At 39.8% G+C, this 18,130-nt stretch overlaps 1 protein-coding gene across 2 annotated transcripts in view; it reads right to left on the bottom strand.

The window, feature by feature from the left end:
- The window catches only part of slc26a5 (solute carrier family 26 member 5), a 60,745-nt gene that overhangs the window by 26,405 nt on the left and 16,210 nt on the right, over nucleotides 1-18,130 (bottom strand). For both annotated transcript variants that reach the window (XR_007957847.1, XM_052034313.1), the window contains exons 2-7: nucleotides 11,171-11,385; nucleotides 8,825-8,964; nucleotides 8,044-8,154; nucleotides 3,966-4,138; nucleotides 3,497-3,661; nucleotides 2,994-3,146 (exon numbers count right to left, since the gene is read on the bottom strand). Coding sequence is in view for 1 of the 2 variants with exons in the window: in XM_052034313.1 (XP_051890273.1) it covers nucleotides 2,994-3,146; nucleotides 3,497-3,661; nucleotides 3,966-4,138; nucleotides 8,044-8,154; nucleotides 8,825-8,964; nucleotides 11,171-11,310 (882 nt within the window). In the remaining variant the exon portion in view is untranslated. The remainder of the gene's footprint in view (nucleotides 1-2,993; nucleotides 3,147-3,496; nucleotides 3,662-3,965; nucleotides 4,139-8,043; nucleotides 8,155-8,824; nucleotides 8,965-11,170; nucleotides 11,386-18,130) is intronic.

The raw sequence follows: 18,130 nt of genomic DNA, 5'->3' as shown, positions 1-18,130 counted from the left end.
GAAGCAGCAGGGATACTGAGGAGCAGATTGGGAGGCAGATTTTGGAAAGGTGCAAGAATAACAGGGTTGTTATCATGGGAGACTTCAACTTCCCAAATATTGATTGGCACCTGCTTAGTGCCAAAGGTTTAGATGGGGCAGAGTTTGTTAAGTGTCCAGGACGGATTCCTGTCACAGTATGTTGACAGGCCAACTAGAGGGAATGCCATATTAGATCTAATATTAGGTAATGAACCGGGTCAAGTGACAGATCTCTCAGTGGGTGAGCATTTGGGGGACAGTGACCACCGCTCCCTAACCTTTAGCATTGTCATGGACAAGAATAGGAGTAAAGAGGACAGGAAAATATTTAATTGGGGAAGGGCAAATTATGAGGCTATAAGGCTAGAACTTGCAAGTGTGAATTGGGATGACATTTTTGAGGGGAAATGTACTATGGAGATGTGGTCGTTGTTCAGGGATCTCTTGCAGGATGTTAGGGATAAATTTGTACCAGTGAGGCAGAGAAAGAATGGCAGGGTAAAGAAACCATGGGTGACAAGAGGTGGAACATCCAGTTAGGAGGAAGGCGGCAGCATACACAAGGTTTAGGCAGCAAGGATCAGATAAGTCTCTTGAGGAATATAGGGTAGCAAGGAAGGAACTTAAGAAGGGGCTGAGGAGAGCAAGAAGGGGACATGAAAAGGCCTTGGTGAGTAGGGTTAAGGAAAATCCCAAGGCATTTTTCACTTATGTGAAGATCAAAAGGATGACGGGAGTAAAAGGTAGAACTGATTAGGGACAAAGATGGGAAGATGTGCCTGGAAGCTGTGGAAGTGGGTGAGGTCCTCAATGAATACTTCTCTTCAGTATTCATCAAGGAGAGGGGCCTTGATGACACTGAGGACAATGTTGGTAAGGGTAATGTTCTAGAGCATGTTGATATCAAGAGAGGATGTGTTGGAGCTGTTAAAAAATATTAGGACAGATAAGTCCCTGGGGCCTGATGGAATATTCCCCAGGCTGCTCCGTGAGGTGAGGGAGGAGATTGCTGAACCGTTGCCTAGGACCTTTGAGTCCTCGTTGTCCACGGGGATGGTACCGGAGGATTGGAGGGTGGCAAACGTTGTCCCCTTATTCAAAAAAAAAGTAGTAGGGATAGTCCAGGGAATTACAGACCAGTGAACCTTACGTCTGTGGTGGGCAAGCTGTTGGATAGGATTCTTAGGGATAGGATCTATCGGCATTTGGAGAATCATGGACTGATCAGGGACAGCCAGCATGGCTTTGTGAAGGGCCGATCATGTCTCACAAGCCTGATAGTTTTCTTTGAGGAGGTGACCAGACAGATTGATGAGGGCAGTGCAGTAGATGTGGTCTACATGGATTTTAGTGAAGCTTGGTCATGTGGATTCAGAATTGGCTTGCCTGCAGAAAGCAGAGGGTTGTGGTGGAGGGAGTGCATTCAGGTTGGAGGGCTGTGACTAGCAGTGTCCCACAAGGATCGGTTCTGGGACACCTCTGCTTTTTGTGATATTTATTAATGACTTGGATGAAGGGGTAGAAGGGTGGGTTGGCAAGTTTGCAGACGACACAAAGGTTGGTGGTGTTGCGGATAGTGTAAAGGATTGTCAAAGATTGCAGAGGGACATTGATAGGACGCAGAGCTGGGCTGAGAAGTGGCAGATGGAGTTCAATCCGGAGAAGTGCGAGGCGGTACACTTTGGAAGGACAAACTCCAAGGCAGAGTACAAAGTTAATGGCAGGATTCTGGGTAACGTGGCGGAGCAGAGGGATCTGGGGGTCCATATCCACAGATCCCTGAAAGTTGCCTCACAGGTGGATGGGGTAGTTAAGAAAGCTTATGGGATGTTGGCATTCATAAGTCGTGGGATCGAGTTTAAGAGCAGCTCTACAAAACTCTGGTTAGACCACACTTGGAGTACTGTGTCCAGTTCTGGTCGCCTCATTAAGGGAAGGATGTGGAAGCGTTGGAAAGGGTGTAGGAGGAGATTTACCAGGATGCTGCCTGGTTTGGAGAGTATGGATTATGAGGAGAGACTAAGGGAGCTAGGGCTTTACTCTTTGGAGAGCCCTTTGGGAGACATGATAGAGGTATATAAAATATTAAGAGGAATAGATAGAATAGACAGCCAGCATCCCTTTCCCAGGGCACCAATGCTTAATACAAGAGGGCATGGCTTTAAGGTAATGGGTGGGAAGTTCAAAGGAGATATCAGAGGAAGGTTTTTTTTACCCAGAGAGTGGTTCGGGCATGGAACGTGCTGCCTGGGGCAGTGGTGGAAGCAGGTACATTGGTCTAATTCAAGAGATTGCTAGATAAGCATATAGAGGAATTTAAAATAGAGGGATATGTGGGAGGAAGGGGTTAGATAGTCCTAGGCAAGGTTTAAAGGTCAGCACAACATTGTGGGCTGAAGGGCCTGTATTGTGCTGTACTGTTCTATGTTCTATGTAGCTTTTAATTGGGACACAATTACTGCTTTTACAAGTTGAAAGGAGGAAATTGAAGGGAAGTGAAACCAAGAACCAAGTTGCCTTTGGTCTGTTTCTCTGCACTTTTGACTTGAGTTCAGAGTGTCATTATGTGTTAGCTGGGTCTCAAAAGTTTTTGGTTCAAGTTCTACTACAGAGACTTTAAAGAATTAGAATATTAAAGCACAGGAAAGTCTACTCTCCACTATACCTGTATCATTTCTTTTGAAAAAGCTACCCAATTTTTCTCACCACCCTCTGCACTTCTCCCAAAGCCTTGCACTACTGATGTAAAGTCACCAATCCAAAACATTAACTGTCTCTCTCCTCAGCTACAGCCTGACCTGTACATACTTCCAACATATTTGTTTTCATCACCACACACAATGCCCTCAAGTATTTATTTAAATCTGCTTCCACTACTCTCAGTCACTACCTGCAGATCACAATGTCTGAATACATTAAAAGTTAATTTTTCCCCTCAGTCTTGAGTGAAGTTAAAAAAACATTCAACTTACCACAATGAGCTCCACAGGAATGGGAGCAACAAATCTATCTTTGCAGCGGGCATTCACTTCTTTCACTCCAAATAGGATGACAATACAAATTCCTCCAACAATTATCGTTGCAATATTAGCTTCCTTAATATTTTCACACACAGCAAGAAATGACTACAAATACAAAATAAAATTAACAATGAAGCACGATTGAAATTTTAACCAATTCTAATGACTTTGCCCCTAGAATTTGACAAGCTCCAGAAGAGAAAATAGTTGCCCAGGAGGAATTAGATGTACCATCGGCATAAAGGAAGTGACAATTATTGGCAAACTGGAAGCTGTAGAATGCACAATATTAAGTAGCAAGGAAGAAAGGAGGAATGTGATTGTTGAATAGACAAGATAATTTCACCAAGTGGAAGTAAAACTTATAATTCTCATGGTTTTGCTCTAAATATAAGTGAAAGTCAACAAAAATGTCCTTACTTAATAGGAGTGCATCTAATGACAAGGATACTTACATAAATTGCTGACAGCGGTCCACTGTATCTTTTAGTTTTGATGCCCACCAAATACTTTAACTGAGACATAAAGATGTGTACAGCTGCAGCAGTAGTGAAACCTCGTACTAAAGGGTCCGAGAGGTAAACAACAACAAATCCAAAATGTAGAAGCCCAAGGCAAAACTGCTCAAAAAAAAAATCAGATGGAAATAAACCAGTTGTCATTGGTTTCAAACCAATATCTAACAGATGTTACTTTGCATTATTCATTTCTCACTTGCAGTCAGTCCTTAACCAGAAGAATAGGACAAATCAGAAGAATTGATTCCTATAATTTCATCCACTGCAGCCACAAGTTCTAGTTAATGCCTACTAGTCATCGGTAAGAATTCCAAACACACAAATATCAATGGCTCACAATAAAACTTGATAATAAAAAGTTTACATTGTATTTCTCTTCTCAATTTTTTTCCTAATCTCCTGTTACCTGCAGAATTCCTGATAAGAAAGCTGTAGCCGTCGCTACTTTAACTCTCATTGCATCTCTTTCTGCAAGTGCCAGGGAGTTATTAGTTGCATTTAAGGAATCCACAAACATATCATCTGGGACAAGTTTTATAGCCACTCCACCAACCATTAAACTGATAACTGCAAAAGTGCCTAGAAGAAAAAAAATAAAAAATCTCAATTGTCATTAACACCATTAGCAGCATCTTACATTTTTTATTTTGCACAAGTAATTTTTTTTAGCTCCTGTCACTTGAATCCAGAACCATCAAAATATCACCGAATTTAATTCCAGGCTTCCAGTTTATCTGACATTTTAAAAGCATCTAATTTTGTGAGTATTGTCCCTCTCCCATCTACTGCTGCCATATTAGATAGAAATACAGAGCAAGACATTCTCTAGCATCTAAAAACACATAACAAAGTAGCACTCCACAGGTAGAGATAGAATCAGTTAGGTTGGACATCAAGATCAGTCACAAGTTCAGGGGCTTAAGTTTAAGCCTCTCCAATTAGATTTCTGCACTGCCAGAGCACCACAATAGACAAGAAATGAACACAAAACGTTGTTAACTCTGGAATGATCGGGCAATATTTGTGACAATAAAACACTGTGCTGGAGAAACTCAGCAGGCCAGGCAGTATCTGTGGAGAAAAGCAGATGGTCAACGTCTTGGGTCAGGACCCTTCTTCAGGACTGAAGATAGGAAAAGGGGAAGCCCAATATATAGGAAGGAAAAGCAGAGCAGTGATAGGTGGACAAAAAGAGGGGAGGCAGGGTGGTGATAGGTAGATGCAAGTAAGAGATAGTGATAGGCAGGAGCAGGGGAGGAGAGAACAGAGCAGATCCACCAGGGATGGGTAAAAGGCAAGAAGATGGAAGAATAAACAGCTGGGAAAGGGAAGAGAAGAGAAGAGAAGCATGGTGGGGGGTGGGGATTACTTAAAGTGGGAGAATTCAATGTTCATGCCATTCAGTTGCAAGGTTCCAGGATGGAAATCGAGGTGTTGTTTCTCCAGTTTGCAGTGGAGGAGGCCGAGGACTGCCACGGTGTGGGAGGGGGAGTTGAAGTGACTGGCAACAGGAAGATGCAGGTCGTGGTTACAGACAGAGCACAAATGTTCTGCGAAACGGTCACCAAGTCTGCATTTGGTCTCACGAATGTAGAGGAGGCCAAACTTGGAGCATGAAATGCAGTAGATGATATTAAGGGAGGTGCAGGTGAATCTCTATCACCTGAAAGGTCTGCTTGGGTCCCTGGATGGAGGTGGTGTAGGGACAGGTGTGGCACCTATGCCGGGGGTGGGGGGGCGGGATAAAAAGGAGTGAATGAGTGAGTCATGGAGAGAGCAATCCCTGTGAAGGGCAGAAAAGGGTGTTGGGGTGTGGGAGAGAAGATATGCTTGGTGGTGGGGTCCCATTGGAGATATTCAGGACTGAAGATAGGAAGAGGGCAAGCAGAGGGAAAAGCAGCAGTGATAGGTGGACAAAAGAGGGGAATATTTGTGGACAGCAAGAGATAACATCAAGATGATGACTTTCCTCAACTGAGAGAGAGAAATAAAAATATACAAGCTTTAGCATGCTGACTTTGGACAAGCTGACAAAAGCAGTTCAGTTTTTTTTTTTAAGGACTTCAGGAAGCAAAGGGTAGAGGTGTGGTTGTCCTTTACTGTGGGACTAGACAAGCTGAAATCAATGAATGTGATTGCAACCAGAGGATACAGAGAAAGAGATCACCCACATCTACAAACAAAGGAAAACATAGGGCAAAAAGAATCAGAAATTTGTAACTAACATTTTTGCTAAACGTTGAAAACAAGATTCTATACAATGCCCCAGTCACCAGGCTCAGTTATCCTACTATACTACTGGAAGAAAATCTTTTATATTCATGCTATTCGGGGATACGTTCAAATCTTTCATAGGACAGGGGTTGACTCTTCAGTCTGAACCAGAATAACAGAATATCCCAAACAAATGTCTTTGATGTGCTTTCTAAAAATGACATTCAGAGAATGGATCAATAATTGGTTCCATGTGCACAGTTACAATAAAATCCTAAGCAATGGGTGGTACTCAGAACACTTTCCAATTAAATCTGGAATCAGGCAGACCCACATTGAATGGAACACAGGTAGGGATGATCACATTAGGTGGCAAAAGGAACTCCGATTAAGGTCTCCTTACAAGTAGATGACATCACCATCTTCTGCTCCAACTACCACTCATTCCACAAATTCCTGGGCACTTGGGACATTGCAAGCTGGCCTCAAGAGTTAGAGTGAATGTGAACAAGAACAAAGCCATGTTTTTTAGCAGCTGGGGGATTAGATCCTTCAATGTCAATCTGACTATCTGAAAGTGTGGGGGATCTAATATCGTGGGGTACTGAGCCAAATGTCAAAAACCAGAAGAAACAAATTGATAAGACCAGGAGGAGCTGATTAGGATGGCTTCTTAGCATAACCAACAGAAACTAAGCAAGTACAAGATACTCTATTCTCCAAATTTGGCCCATTCCTTAGATCATTGCCATCTCAAATCACCCAAGATAACTCTCACTTTACCTGGAGATCAAACAAATCTACTAGGATATGCATGTGCAAGAGGGTCCAAAGAGAAGAGTATTTCCAATACTGCACTAATTCTGACGGCTAACTTTGTGCATAGCTGCTTCCGAAGTGTGTAAACCCCAGTACAACTTATTTAGAATCCTGAAGGAACAGGCGAGAGTGGGCCTATTTGGGCTTCTCTCCAACCAGAGTTCCAAACTTTATGGTATTTCTCCACATGGCAGAAATGAAGGGATGCAGTCCAACTTCTTGGCATGTCATGTCCCAGCTAACACAGTCATACTGAGGTTTGTCAGAGGAGAGGATCAAGTAGAACCTCCTGCCATGTGTTTAGTACTACTTGACAAACATTTCTCATTGTGAGAACTATGCAACAGGTGACATGATATAGTCTGGTTTGTAGTGAGAAATGCTCTCTCTGCAGCCTTTCCAATACACTCAAAAGTTCAGTGTCACTGTAAAATGCCTTTGAAGTTGTTGTGGGGAAGGGGCCTGTCACCCACTACCTGCTGGAAGGCTCCTTTCCATGGAAGGTGTGGAGATGCATTGGTATCTGACCCAGTTCAATCACATGGGGCTTGGTGTTCTGCAGGCTGTTTCTGGGACACATACAAGACAGTTATCAATTGCTACTGAAAGACCCTGAACTTGGCAAAAAAGAGCCCTGTGGTCCATTCAAAGCACGCTAGTCTTCCAGCAAAAACAATCCAAGTATTGCTGATTGCCACACTCAAAGGTCATGGATTGTGCGCTATTGGACATATTCAAGGAGGATTCAAACTCTGCAAAGGACCATTGGGGAAAGGCTACAGTGCAATGCTGCCTCCAACAAACTTCCTTCAAGCATAATATGCAAGAAGGAATACAGAGCATGTGGTGTTCTCCAAGTAAAAATGAAAGTGAGAAAGACCACAAATACAAAATAATTAAGTGCAACAATAAAAAGTTGCCTATTTTTGTATGAACTGTACATATATTTCTATGGAAAATATAATGAATGAAATAAATTATTTTTGTAGTCAAGTCATTATAGGCCTTAGACAAAGAATTAAAGTGATTAGAAGTGACCAGAGGCACAGGATCATGCTTCCAGACCAAACAGATATACTCCATAAAGGAGTCAACCAAACTTCTTTTGGTCTCTAATGTGGAATGCAGCAAGTGGAAACTGGCCATGCATAGGAGGGGTGGGGGTAAAAGGGGGAATGAAAGTTAAGATAGTGGAGTCACAATCTTGGAAGAGACAAGGAAATAATCATAACTGAAGTCATAAATAAGATCTTCAGATACATTATTCCCCCCTTCATCTCTCTCTTCCCCACCCCCCCCCCCCACAACAGTCTTTGTAAAGTGAGGAATATTTAATGTCAAAGGGATTGATTTCTGGAAAAGATTACAAACATGTTTTCAATAATAAAAGACTTCATACAAATGCATTATCAGGTACACTGATGAAATATTTACAGATAAATACAACATACCTACTGACACATGTCTTGATGTCCCAAATACCATGTATAATAGAACTGGAAAAAATGAACTATACAGCCCAAATACAGGGGGAACACTTGCCAAAATGGCATATGCTAAACCTAGAAAGAGAAGGGAAAGAATAATACTGCTGGAGTTATTTAGTAAAGCAAAGAAAACTACAACATAATATGAAGAACAACAAAAAGTCGAAGTAAATGGTCATGAATTATACCAATTTAGACAAATTGTATCTTTGTCAATCTTAAGGTGCTAAAATCTATTACTTCAATCACTCCAAATAAAAAGAAAATGAAAACTTTGGCCATGTCTCAATAATTTAAGATTACAATTGAGAAATCTACACAGGTTTTGTCCAGAATATAGTGCCAGGAGATATAGCTGGCAAGATTTCTCCAATTTTGGATTTTTCATTTTAAAATAAGACCTTGGGGGTCAACAGAGGTAAGGGGATAATTGAGCAGGTTGGTTGTTGAAATCAAAAGACCAAAGACTGGAGGGTTTAAATTTTGAGCATGTGCAAAATCCTAAATGTTCTTCCCTCTGCACCCTAATACCCCCCAACTCCCTTCCACCACAACAATCTATTCAGTGATCCAAGAGTGTACACTTTGCAGTAAGTCTTGGTGAAAGTGGTGTTTGGGCTGCATGCTGAAAACAAAATCCACGAAGGCAAGTAGACAATGTTTAATCAAAATACCAAAGAGCAAAATTGAATAACTTTAAAATATATATGAATGCAAGAAAGCAGAAAATAATGTTCATATTTACTTTGAGGTAGCTGCACTACTCCAGTGCTCACACCAGAAATTATGTCCCCTAATATATACTCCTTTATTGGGTAGTTGGGTAGCCATAGCAGAATGGGAACAAAGCTGAAGAGTATTGACTTGGCTTTTGTGGTTGAACAACTGCAGAAAACAAAATGAATAAACAGCACTCTGGTTAATTGGAAATTAGCAGAGGCATAAGTACACCATGTCACACAATGCCCAAAGCCCATGATCACCTAATTAATATATAGTAAGTTGTCTATCAGAACTTGCTTTTACCATAATTAGTAGAAGTTGAAAACACCTATTTTCAGTTAGATTTATGCACAATTTTTGATGTTGAGGAATGAATAGATTAAAAAAAAACACAATTAGCTGTTCATTAGGATGATCACCCAAAGGGAAAATACTTCTCAATAAAAGTCATCATTTTCCTCTTTTCGTAGAGGCAATTCTAGAAAGTTAGAGGATATAGAGGCAACCTGCTAGACAAGCTAATGAGATCAAAGTCTGACAAAATTCTCTGGACCCAATGGCCTGAATCCTATGGTCTTAAAATAAGTGGCTGCAGAGGAAGCAGTTCCCACAAGTTTCCATTAGGACCAAAAGGATTGTAAAACTACAGGTATCATGCTCCTATTCAAAAAGGAGGAAGACAGAAAACAGCAAATCATAGGCCAGTTTGCCTGACAATTTTTTTGGGGAGAAAATGAAAATTAAGGAAACAAAAGCAAGCCATCTAGAAGTCACAATAAAAATCATGTTGACTCTGCTGATTTGATGAAAAGAAAATAGCACTTGACAAATGTATTAAAGTTCTGAGGATATAACGAGCAGGGTGGATAGATGCAAATAAGTAACTGTTGCCATTTGGACTTCCAGCAGCCATTTGAAATGCCACAAAAGATTACTCATAGCATTGTGAGTAACATTTTAGAATTAGGTAGAGGATTGGCTTGTGAATAAATAGATTATTTTCAAGTTGGCAAGCTATAACAAATGAAATAGCACAAGGATCAGTGCTGGGCCCTCAACTATTCATCTATATTAGATGATAGATAAAATGACTGTGTTGTAGCCAAATTTGTAGATGATACAAGGATTGATAGCAAGTTACGAGGACAGAGGGGTATAGATAGATTAGGCAAGTGGGCAAAATTCTTCCAGATAGAGTACAACACGAGATTATCAACTTTGGTACGAAAAACAGAAAAAATAAGAAATGTTACTTAAAAAGGAGAGAGAATACAGAATGTGACAGAGATCTGGGTATACTTGAATATAAAACACAAATTTAGCACGTATAACAAATAAATCAGGAAAACAAACAGAATGAAGTATAATAGGGGCATCTTGCTGTAGTGGTACAGGACATTGAAACTTCACCTGGAGTACTGTGTACATGTTTTGCTCTCCTAATTTAAGAAGGAATATGCTAGTATTGGAAGCAGCCCAGAGAAGGTTCACCACACTGGATTCCTGGAATGAAAGAGGATGTTTTACAAGAAGTTGAACATGCCGAGCCCATACTTACTGGCAGTTAGAAAAAAAATGAAAGGTAATCTTACTGGAACATTCAAGATTCTGAGGGGGCTTGCCCAGGTAAATGCTGAAAAGGTGTCCTAAAGCAAGGATAGTTTCAGAATAAGGGATCACCCATACAAGATTGATCAGGAATTTCTGTGGTCACTGCACCATGAATCTTTCGAATTCCCTGTTCCAGAAAGTTGGAAGCTGAATCACAGTTGAGAAAAATAGACTTTTTGTTCATAGGAGAGTCAAAGTGGAGAAACAAGCAGGAATGTGAAGCAGTGACCAGGACTGGATCAGCCATAAATCTTATTAAATGGCAGAGCAGGCTTAAACTGCCACATGGCCTACTCCTGCTCACGTTTCTTAGACTCTCACAAATTCCACTGTTAATTTAAGCTATTATGGGCAATGGAACTAGGTGTGTAGTTAATTCCCAAATGAAGAGAAAATCTTTTTCAGAGAAACGAGCATAAACAATTTTCATTATTCAACAAATATGAACAAGCCATTCAAAAGGATAGCATTTAACAGCAGTGTTTAGTAAAGATTTCATACAACTTAGTGGCACAAAAACATGGAGTTTTAATTTTCCTGGAGCAGTAAAATGAGCATTCATATCAAAGTTTATTCTGGAAACCAGTTATGCAGCATATTACACACTGAATGTGTAGCTTGGGGAAGGAAGTGAGGAAAATACAATTTTCCAAAAAATTCAAATGAAATTAACAAGACAAATCATTTCAAATAATATTTGCCTCATTTCAGTTTATAACATTGAAGTTCATCACAAAATAGTAAATAAAAAACCTACCGAAAATAACGTAGAAACTTTTCTTTTTTTGATGACTTCTGTATTTTCTTCTTATGTAGGTAGGCTCGGAAAGCTTCCTCATTAAAAACTGGGCGGCTAATATTATAGCTTGGGACACCGTTCAATTCAGTATTGTCCATTTTGGATTGGAGGTTTTAATCAAATGCTTGTAGTATAGTGGAAACTGTTTCAAGTGTATCCTTTAAATAAATCCACTGCAATGAAAAAAAGCAATAAAATTAGATCCATTTCTTTCTCATCCACTTTGGTTATTGTTGAAAGAGAAACAAAATTAAGCACAGGGAATTTGAAAAGAGGAAGGTATCATGTAGTACTTTAACCAGCTTCAAATTCCACAAACAAGACCACATCTAGATCAGTTCATATTCCACACAATGTCAAACAAAGGCTTCAATTAGTGTTCTTCAAACCATTAGACTTGGTGCTTACTAATTTTAAAATTAAGCATGTTTCACAAAGTAATAGAAAATACTAACCCATAGGATTTTTTTGATCAAAATAATATGGAATGCAGCAGGAAAGCTGTATCCAGCGCATCTTCTGATCAGTTGAGGCTGGTTTAGGCCGGTTAACTATCAACAAGGCTGCCTACTCAAGTGGACAGTTGAGATGAAAAAACTTCCATAGACAACTGACTAAACAAGTATATTCTTTGCATCATGCATATATATTAAATGTCTTCCACCAACCAGGATAGATTCAGTGTTGAAGAATAAAAAGGTAGGAGCAAACCTATAGGAGGGACGATGGAAAACAATACGAAATGCTTGTGGAATCAGGCAATGCCAGGTAAATCTGGCTAGAAAAAAATGCAGAGCTAGAAGAACAAACAAAATCTTGATTAGATACAGATTTCAAAAGGAAGTATTGAAAAGATAATAAGGGAGGAGTAGAGGTTGGGTGGGGCTTAATGAGAGGAAATCAAGATGTGGCAAGGCTGACCATTGATGACACATCTAGGAAAGAATGACACATTATCTCATGCCTTTCACAATCTCAGAATATCCTGAAATACTAAGGCAATTTGAGCACAGCTAGGTTCCACAGTGATATACAGTGGCATGCAAAAGTTTGGGCACCCCTGGTCAAAGTTTTTGTTACTGTGAATAGATAAGCGAGTAAAAGATGACCTGATTTCCAAAAGGCATAAAGTTAATGACGACACATTTCTTTAATATTTTAAGCAAGATTACTTTTTCATTTCCTTCTTCTACAGTTTCAAAATAACAAAAAAGGAAAAGGACTTGAAGCATAAGTTTGGGCACCTTGCATGGTCAGTATTTAGTAACACCCCCTTTGGCAAGTATGACAGCTTCTAAGTGCTTTCTGCAGCCAGCTAAGGCTCTTTCAATTCTTGTTTGGTGGGGGGGGGGGGGGGGGGGGGGGGGGGGGGCAAATTTTCACCCATTCTTCCTTGCAACAGGCTTCCAGTTCTGTGAGATTCTTGGGCTGTCTTGTATGCACTTCTCTTGAGGTCTATCTACAGATTTTCAATGATGTTTAGGTCAGGGGACTGTGAGGGTCATGGTAAAACCTTCAGCTTGTGCCGAGGTAGTTCATTGTGGATTTTGAGGTGTTTAGGATAGTTATCCTGTTGTAGAAGCCAACCTCTTTTTATCTTCAGCTTCTTTTTTGTACAGATGGTGTGATGTTTGCTTCCAGAATTTGCTGGTATTTAATTGAATTCATTCTTCCCTCTACCAGTGAAATGGTCCCCGGGCCACTGGCTGCAACACAAGCCCAAAGCATGATCGATCCACCCCCGTGCTTAACAGTTGGAGAGATGTTCTTTTCATGAAATTCTGCACCCTTTTTTCTCCAAACATACCTTTGCTCATTGCACCAAAAAGTTCTACTTTAACTTCATCAGTCCACAGGACTTGTTTTCAAAATGCATCAGGCTTGTTCAGATGTTCCTTTGCAAACTTCTGATGCTGAATTTTGTGGTGAGGACGCAGGAAAGTTTGGAGAAAAAGGGGTGCAGAATTTCATGAAAAGAACACCTCTCCAACTGTTAAGCATGGGGGTGGATTGATCATGCTTTGGGCTTGTGTTGCAGCCAGTGGCACAGGGAACATTTCATTGGTAGAGCAAAGAATGAATTCAATCAAATACCAGCAAATTCTGGAAGCAAACATCACACCGTCTGTAAAAAAAAAAGCTGAAGATGAAGAGGATGGCTTCTACAACCAGATAACGATCCTAAACACACTTAAAAATCCACAATGGACTACCTCAAGAGGCACAAGCTGAAGGTTTTGCCATGGCCCTCACAGTCCCCCGACCTAAACATCAAAAATCTGTGGATAGACCTCAAAAGAGTGGTGCATGCAAGACGGCCCAAGAATCTCACAGAACTAGAAGCCTTTTGCAAGGAAGAATGGGCGAAAATCACCCAAACAAAAATTGAAAGACTCTTAGCTGGCTACAGAAAGCACTTAGAAGCTGTCATACTTGCCAAAGGGGGTGTTACTAAGTACTGACCATGCAGAGTGCCCAAACTTTTGCTTCAGGCCCTTTTCCTTTTTTGTTATTTTGAAACTGTAAAAGATGGAAATAAAAAGTAATCTTGCTTAAAATATTAAAGAAAGGTGTCATCTTTAACCCTATGCCTTTTGGAAATCAGGTCATCTTTTACTCACTTAGCTATTCACTATAACAGAAATTTTGACCAGGGGTGCCCAAACTTTTGCATGCCACTGTAAATAGCCAGATGGTATATTTTAATTCTTTGAGATAAATAATGGCTAGGACAATGATCAATTTAAGGATGATGCAGAAGAGATTAGAGTCAAAGAAACTGATTGGCGGGTGCAATGGAAGCATTATTGTAGAGATAGGGAGTGAAGCCATGAGAATTAATGACAAGTTCAAAAATATTAAACAGGAATCTTCAGGTAACCAAGCAAAAAGTGCATGGGGTTAAATGAATGCAATTTGGTGCAATCTGCAAAGGTTCGTCAGAACAGCATCAAATCCTCAAACTCTCAATGAACGAGGATGAGGATAATGTACTGAGCAGGTGACAGGAATAGAAATCCAGACAATGGAAAAAAGTGAGGTTGAAAGCTCAATCTTGTGTCAAAATAGGGTATTGATTTTGCAAATTCTGATTCAACACAAAACAGTGACTGTGAATGCAAATAATTGTAGTAAGTTGTGGGAAGGTGAAGATGATAACTTTAGGTTCTGCAGTTTTTCCACTTCATTTAATAACTTGCACAAACTGAATATCACATGAACACAAAACATTTACTCATGGCAAGACCATAAAAAGCAATTTTATTATCAGATCCATCTTAGATATTGGCAGAGAGCACAAGGAAAGGATATTATCACTGAATATCTGGCATCTGATCATGACTGTGAATGTTACCAAACAGTAACATGTAGGCAAGGAAAAAGTGGGACCCAAGAACAAATCCTTGGGGAATTTCAGGAGGTAACAGAGCAGAGCAAAGAAATGGAGTCATTGTTGGATATGTCCTGGCTACTTTGTATGGGTGGGAATACAACCAAAGTCCATCCTGCAGTACTTTAAAGCCAATTAAATACCATTGTGAAATAGGAAACATTACAGAAAAATTTGTAAATGATTAAGGTTCTTGAAAAAAAGAAAATGATTAACCAGACCATCTGTTCTAGGTACTGTAGAGAGATGACTAATAGAAATGACACTTTGTTTAAAAGTTACCAATTGATCAATTACGTCCACTGAAAAAGGATGAGGGGGGATTCGGTTGATTCCTTGACAGAGATAGAACCTCCAAGAATAACACTATAGGGCATCTTTTTCCAATGCAGAACTGACAAGATCAAGGTTCTGGAGTAGATCTCGACCTGATAGCTTTGCAATTCAAGATTGAATGTGTTACCATTGTGGGAAGGAGTACCTCTACATTCAGCGCAAATTTTACTGTCGAGTATTCAAATTCTAGTTCCCCAAGTCTCAAAAGAAGCAAACTTATTTGTGAATTCTCCATATACTGTGCATTACCCAATATATACTCAATCTAGGTTTTGAAGTACAAAAGAAAAACAGCACATAAAAAGAGAAGTTTGCCATAGCAAGACAAACAACAACCTGCATTTAATGATGGACGAGGAAATTACAAAATATGAAGATTTTACTTGCAAATGAGATCCACCTACAGCAGCTTCCACAACACTATTAATGCAGCTAATTGCAAAATACCTTTAATGCTCATCATCTATGAAACTCTACATACATTTAAGGAAGAGCATAAATAATCATTTTATAGAACACAGTGCTGGAAACTTGGATCAATTATATATGAATTATAACAAGATTAAACCTTAAAAACAATATTCTGTATTTTTCTTCAAGAAAACTAAGTGAGCTTTGTCCATAATCTGCAGTCCAATTCATTCTGAGTTGGTAATTTGTCATCATTTATCATATTGCTGTCATGAGACCAACTGACCAAATTAGCTGCTGCAGCTAGCTCCTTGAATCAGAACGAAGAATGCCCTTCCAAACTCTCATGTTGTGAAAGCCGCTGTTTAAATAAAATAATTCCTTGACTTACAGACGCGATGTATCCCTGGCAAACATTTTAAGTAAAATTTTACAAATTAAAAAGGCTTCTCTCATTAATTTGAAGTTAAAAATTCAGGTTGTGTTCCAGAACTCAATTTTTAGTCAAAACTCAAAATGCATAAATAATTTCAAGTGTCACTATTTTAAACACAAGATAATAAATCATGTTTCTTTTCAGGGTACTCACCAAGTAGTAGTGGTGCCTTTGCATATCAAAGTGATGGAGGGGGAGAATGGCAGAGATGTTACTACAGTTCAGACAATGATAGCAAATCAGAATTGGATGTTGTTTGTGGGGGCATTAATGATGAAGGTTCTTCAAGTAACTTTTGTTGGGTGGCTGAAAGGTGGTAGCAACAGAAATACAGACAACTGTTCCCTTTCATTTGAATAAAGCTCCTTAATGAAAATGACAGTATATACCATCATGTGGCCACATTTAATGCTGTACAATATATTGGGATCATTGTCAAAGATAATGATTGTTGACATAGAACGCCTCTGCAAGTCTTTACCTTCTGAGTGTTTTATCTTATTCATTTTTCAGAACCTGTGCATCACTGACTAAGCCAGCATTTGCCTCCCATCCCATCCTTAAATGTCCTTGAAGGGTGGTAGTGAGATACTTTTGTGAACAACTACAGTCCATCAGGTAAAGATTTAGGTGGTGGTGTTATGTTGATGGCTTCTTGTTCAGCTGGTGATCTCTCTTGCTCAAGATACAAGAAGTCCTTGTTTGCAAGCTCTTTGGAATGAGATTCCAAAATAAAACTCTTCAACTGAGCCTGAGGACACATACCACCAGGGTCAAGGACAGCTTCTAATCCACTGTGATAAGACTATTGAACAGTTCCCTTATACGATGAGATGGACTCTTGACTTCACAATCTACCTTGTTATGACCTTGCATGTTATTGTCTACCTGAAATGCACTTCCCTGTAGTGGTGACACTTTACTCTGTATTCTGTCATTGTTTTTACCCTGTACTACCTCAATGTACTATGTAATGAATTGCTTTGCATACTGTTTGTACAGATCAAGTTTTTCCACTGTACCTCAGTACAAGTGACAATAATACCAATACCATATCATCCTGATCTACTTCTTCAGACCCAGCCTTCTTTGCCAACTTTACAATCTCTTAGGGAAACTTTCCAGGTTTGTAAATATACCAAGGTCATTTATTTTACACTTTTGCCATAATTTCTTCAATGCCCTATTCATTGTTGATGGATTGTTATCCCAAAAGATATGGATATGTTCTATAGCTGTATTAATATTGTATCTCTTACAAGTGTCTGGAATATTGTGTGGAATTACTTGAAATGACATCTTTCCTTTTCCATCGCAAGTAGCAAGTCCTGAATATAGTGATAAATCCTGTCCCATAGGACATTACAATGAAATGGTGCTGGGGGCAAAACAAAAAAAAAAATCACTAAATGAATATCAGCCACATCCTTGATTTAACTACATATCTAGTAACATAACATGAATGATGAGCAAACGTCCATGTCCAGATTCTTCCCTGCACAAAATTGTTCAATGGAGAAGAAAAATGTCATAATGCCAACACCCAGACTTTGCTAAATCGTCACACCTCTAATAATATTAACTTTTGAACATTCCTCTAGAACCCAATATTTCTCCAAGAGAGATTTAACGTTATAGTCAGCTACAGCGATGCCCAAAACAGAGCAGTAACAAGATCTTTGGCAGCCTTGAAGCCTGCACCAGTTTTATCTCCCTCAGGATAAATGTATGCGAGGGCATCCTCCTCATCCACAGTGAACACTTATTGAGGAGACTAGCCCCCTTCTTTGATGTCACATTTCAACTCCTTGGGAAAATTTCCTGCCACCATCTGCACTCAATGTCTCCTCCACACTATTATGCTGGTCTGCACTTTCATTGAAGTCACTTCCTCAGGGCCAACCATACCAGCACTTTCAGAAAATCCATCCTCCAAAAGTCACCCCCATAAGTCTTTCCATAATGATCTCACTTTTTCCTGAATCATCAAACTCAGAGGCATGTGCATTAATTCTGATTTACCCACACACTTAACCCTATTATAATATTTCTATGTTACATTCAAACTTCTGAGTTACAAGGTAGCCAGGAAGGTGCTTAAGAATGGACTTAAGAAAGCTAGAAGGGGGCATGGAAAGGCCTTGGCGAGTAAGATTAATGAAAACCCCAAGGCGTTCTACTCATATGTGAGGAACAGGAGGATGACTAGAGCAAAAGGTAGGACTGATTAGGGATAGAGGAGGAAACGTGCCTGGAGTCGGAGGAGGTAGGGGAGGTCCTTAATGAATACTTTGCTTCAGTATTCACCTGAGAGAGACACCTTGGTGTTTGTGAGGACAGCGTA

The sequence above is a fragment of the Pristis pectinata genome, chromosome 19 (genome assembly GCF_009764475.1).
Source record: "Pristis pectinata isolate sPriPec2 chromosome 19, sPriPec2.1.pri, whole genome shotgun sequence".
Classification (NCBI taxonomy): Eukaryota; Metazoa; Chordata; class Chondrichthyes; order Rhinopristiformes; family Pristidae; genus Pristis; species Pristis pectinata.
Note: the sequence above shows the minus strand (reverse complement) of the source record. Positions and strands in the feature narration are given on the sequence as shown.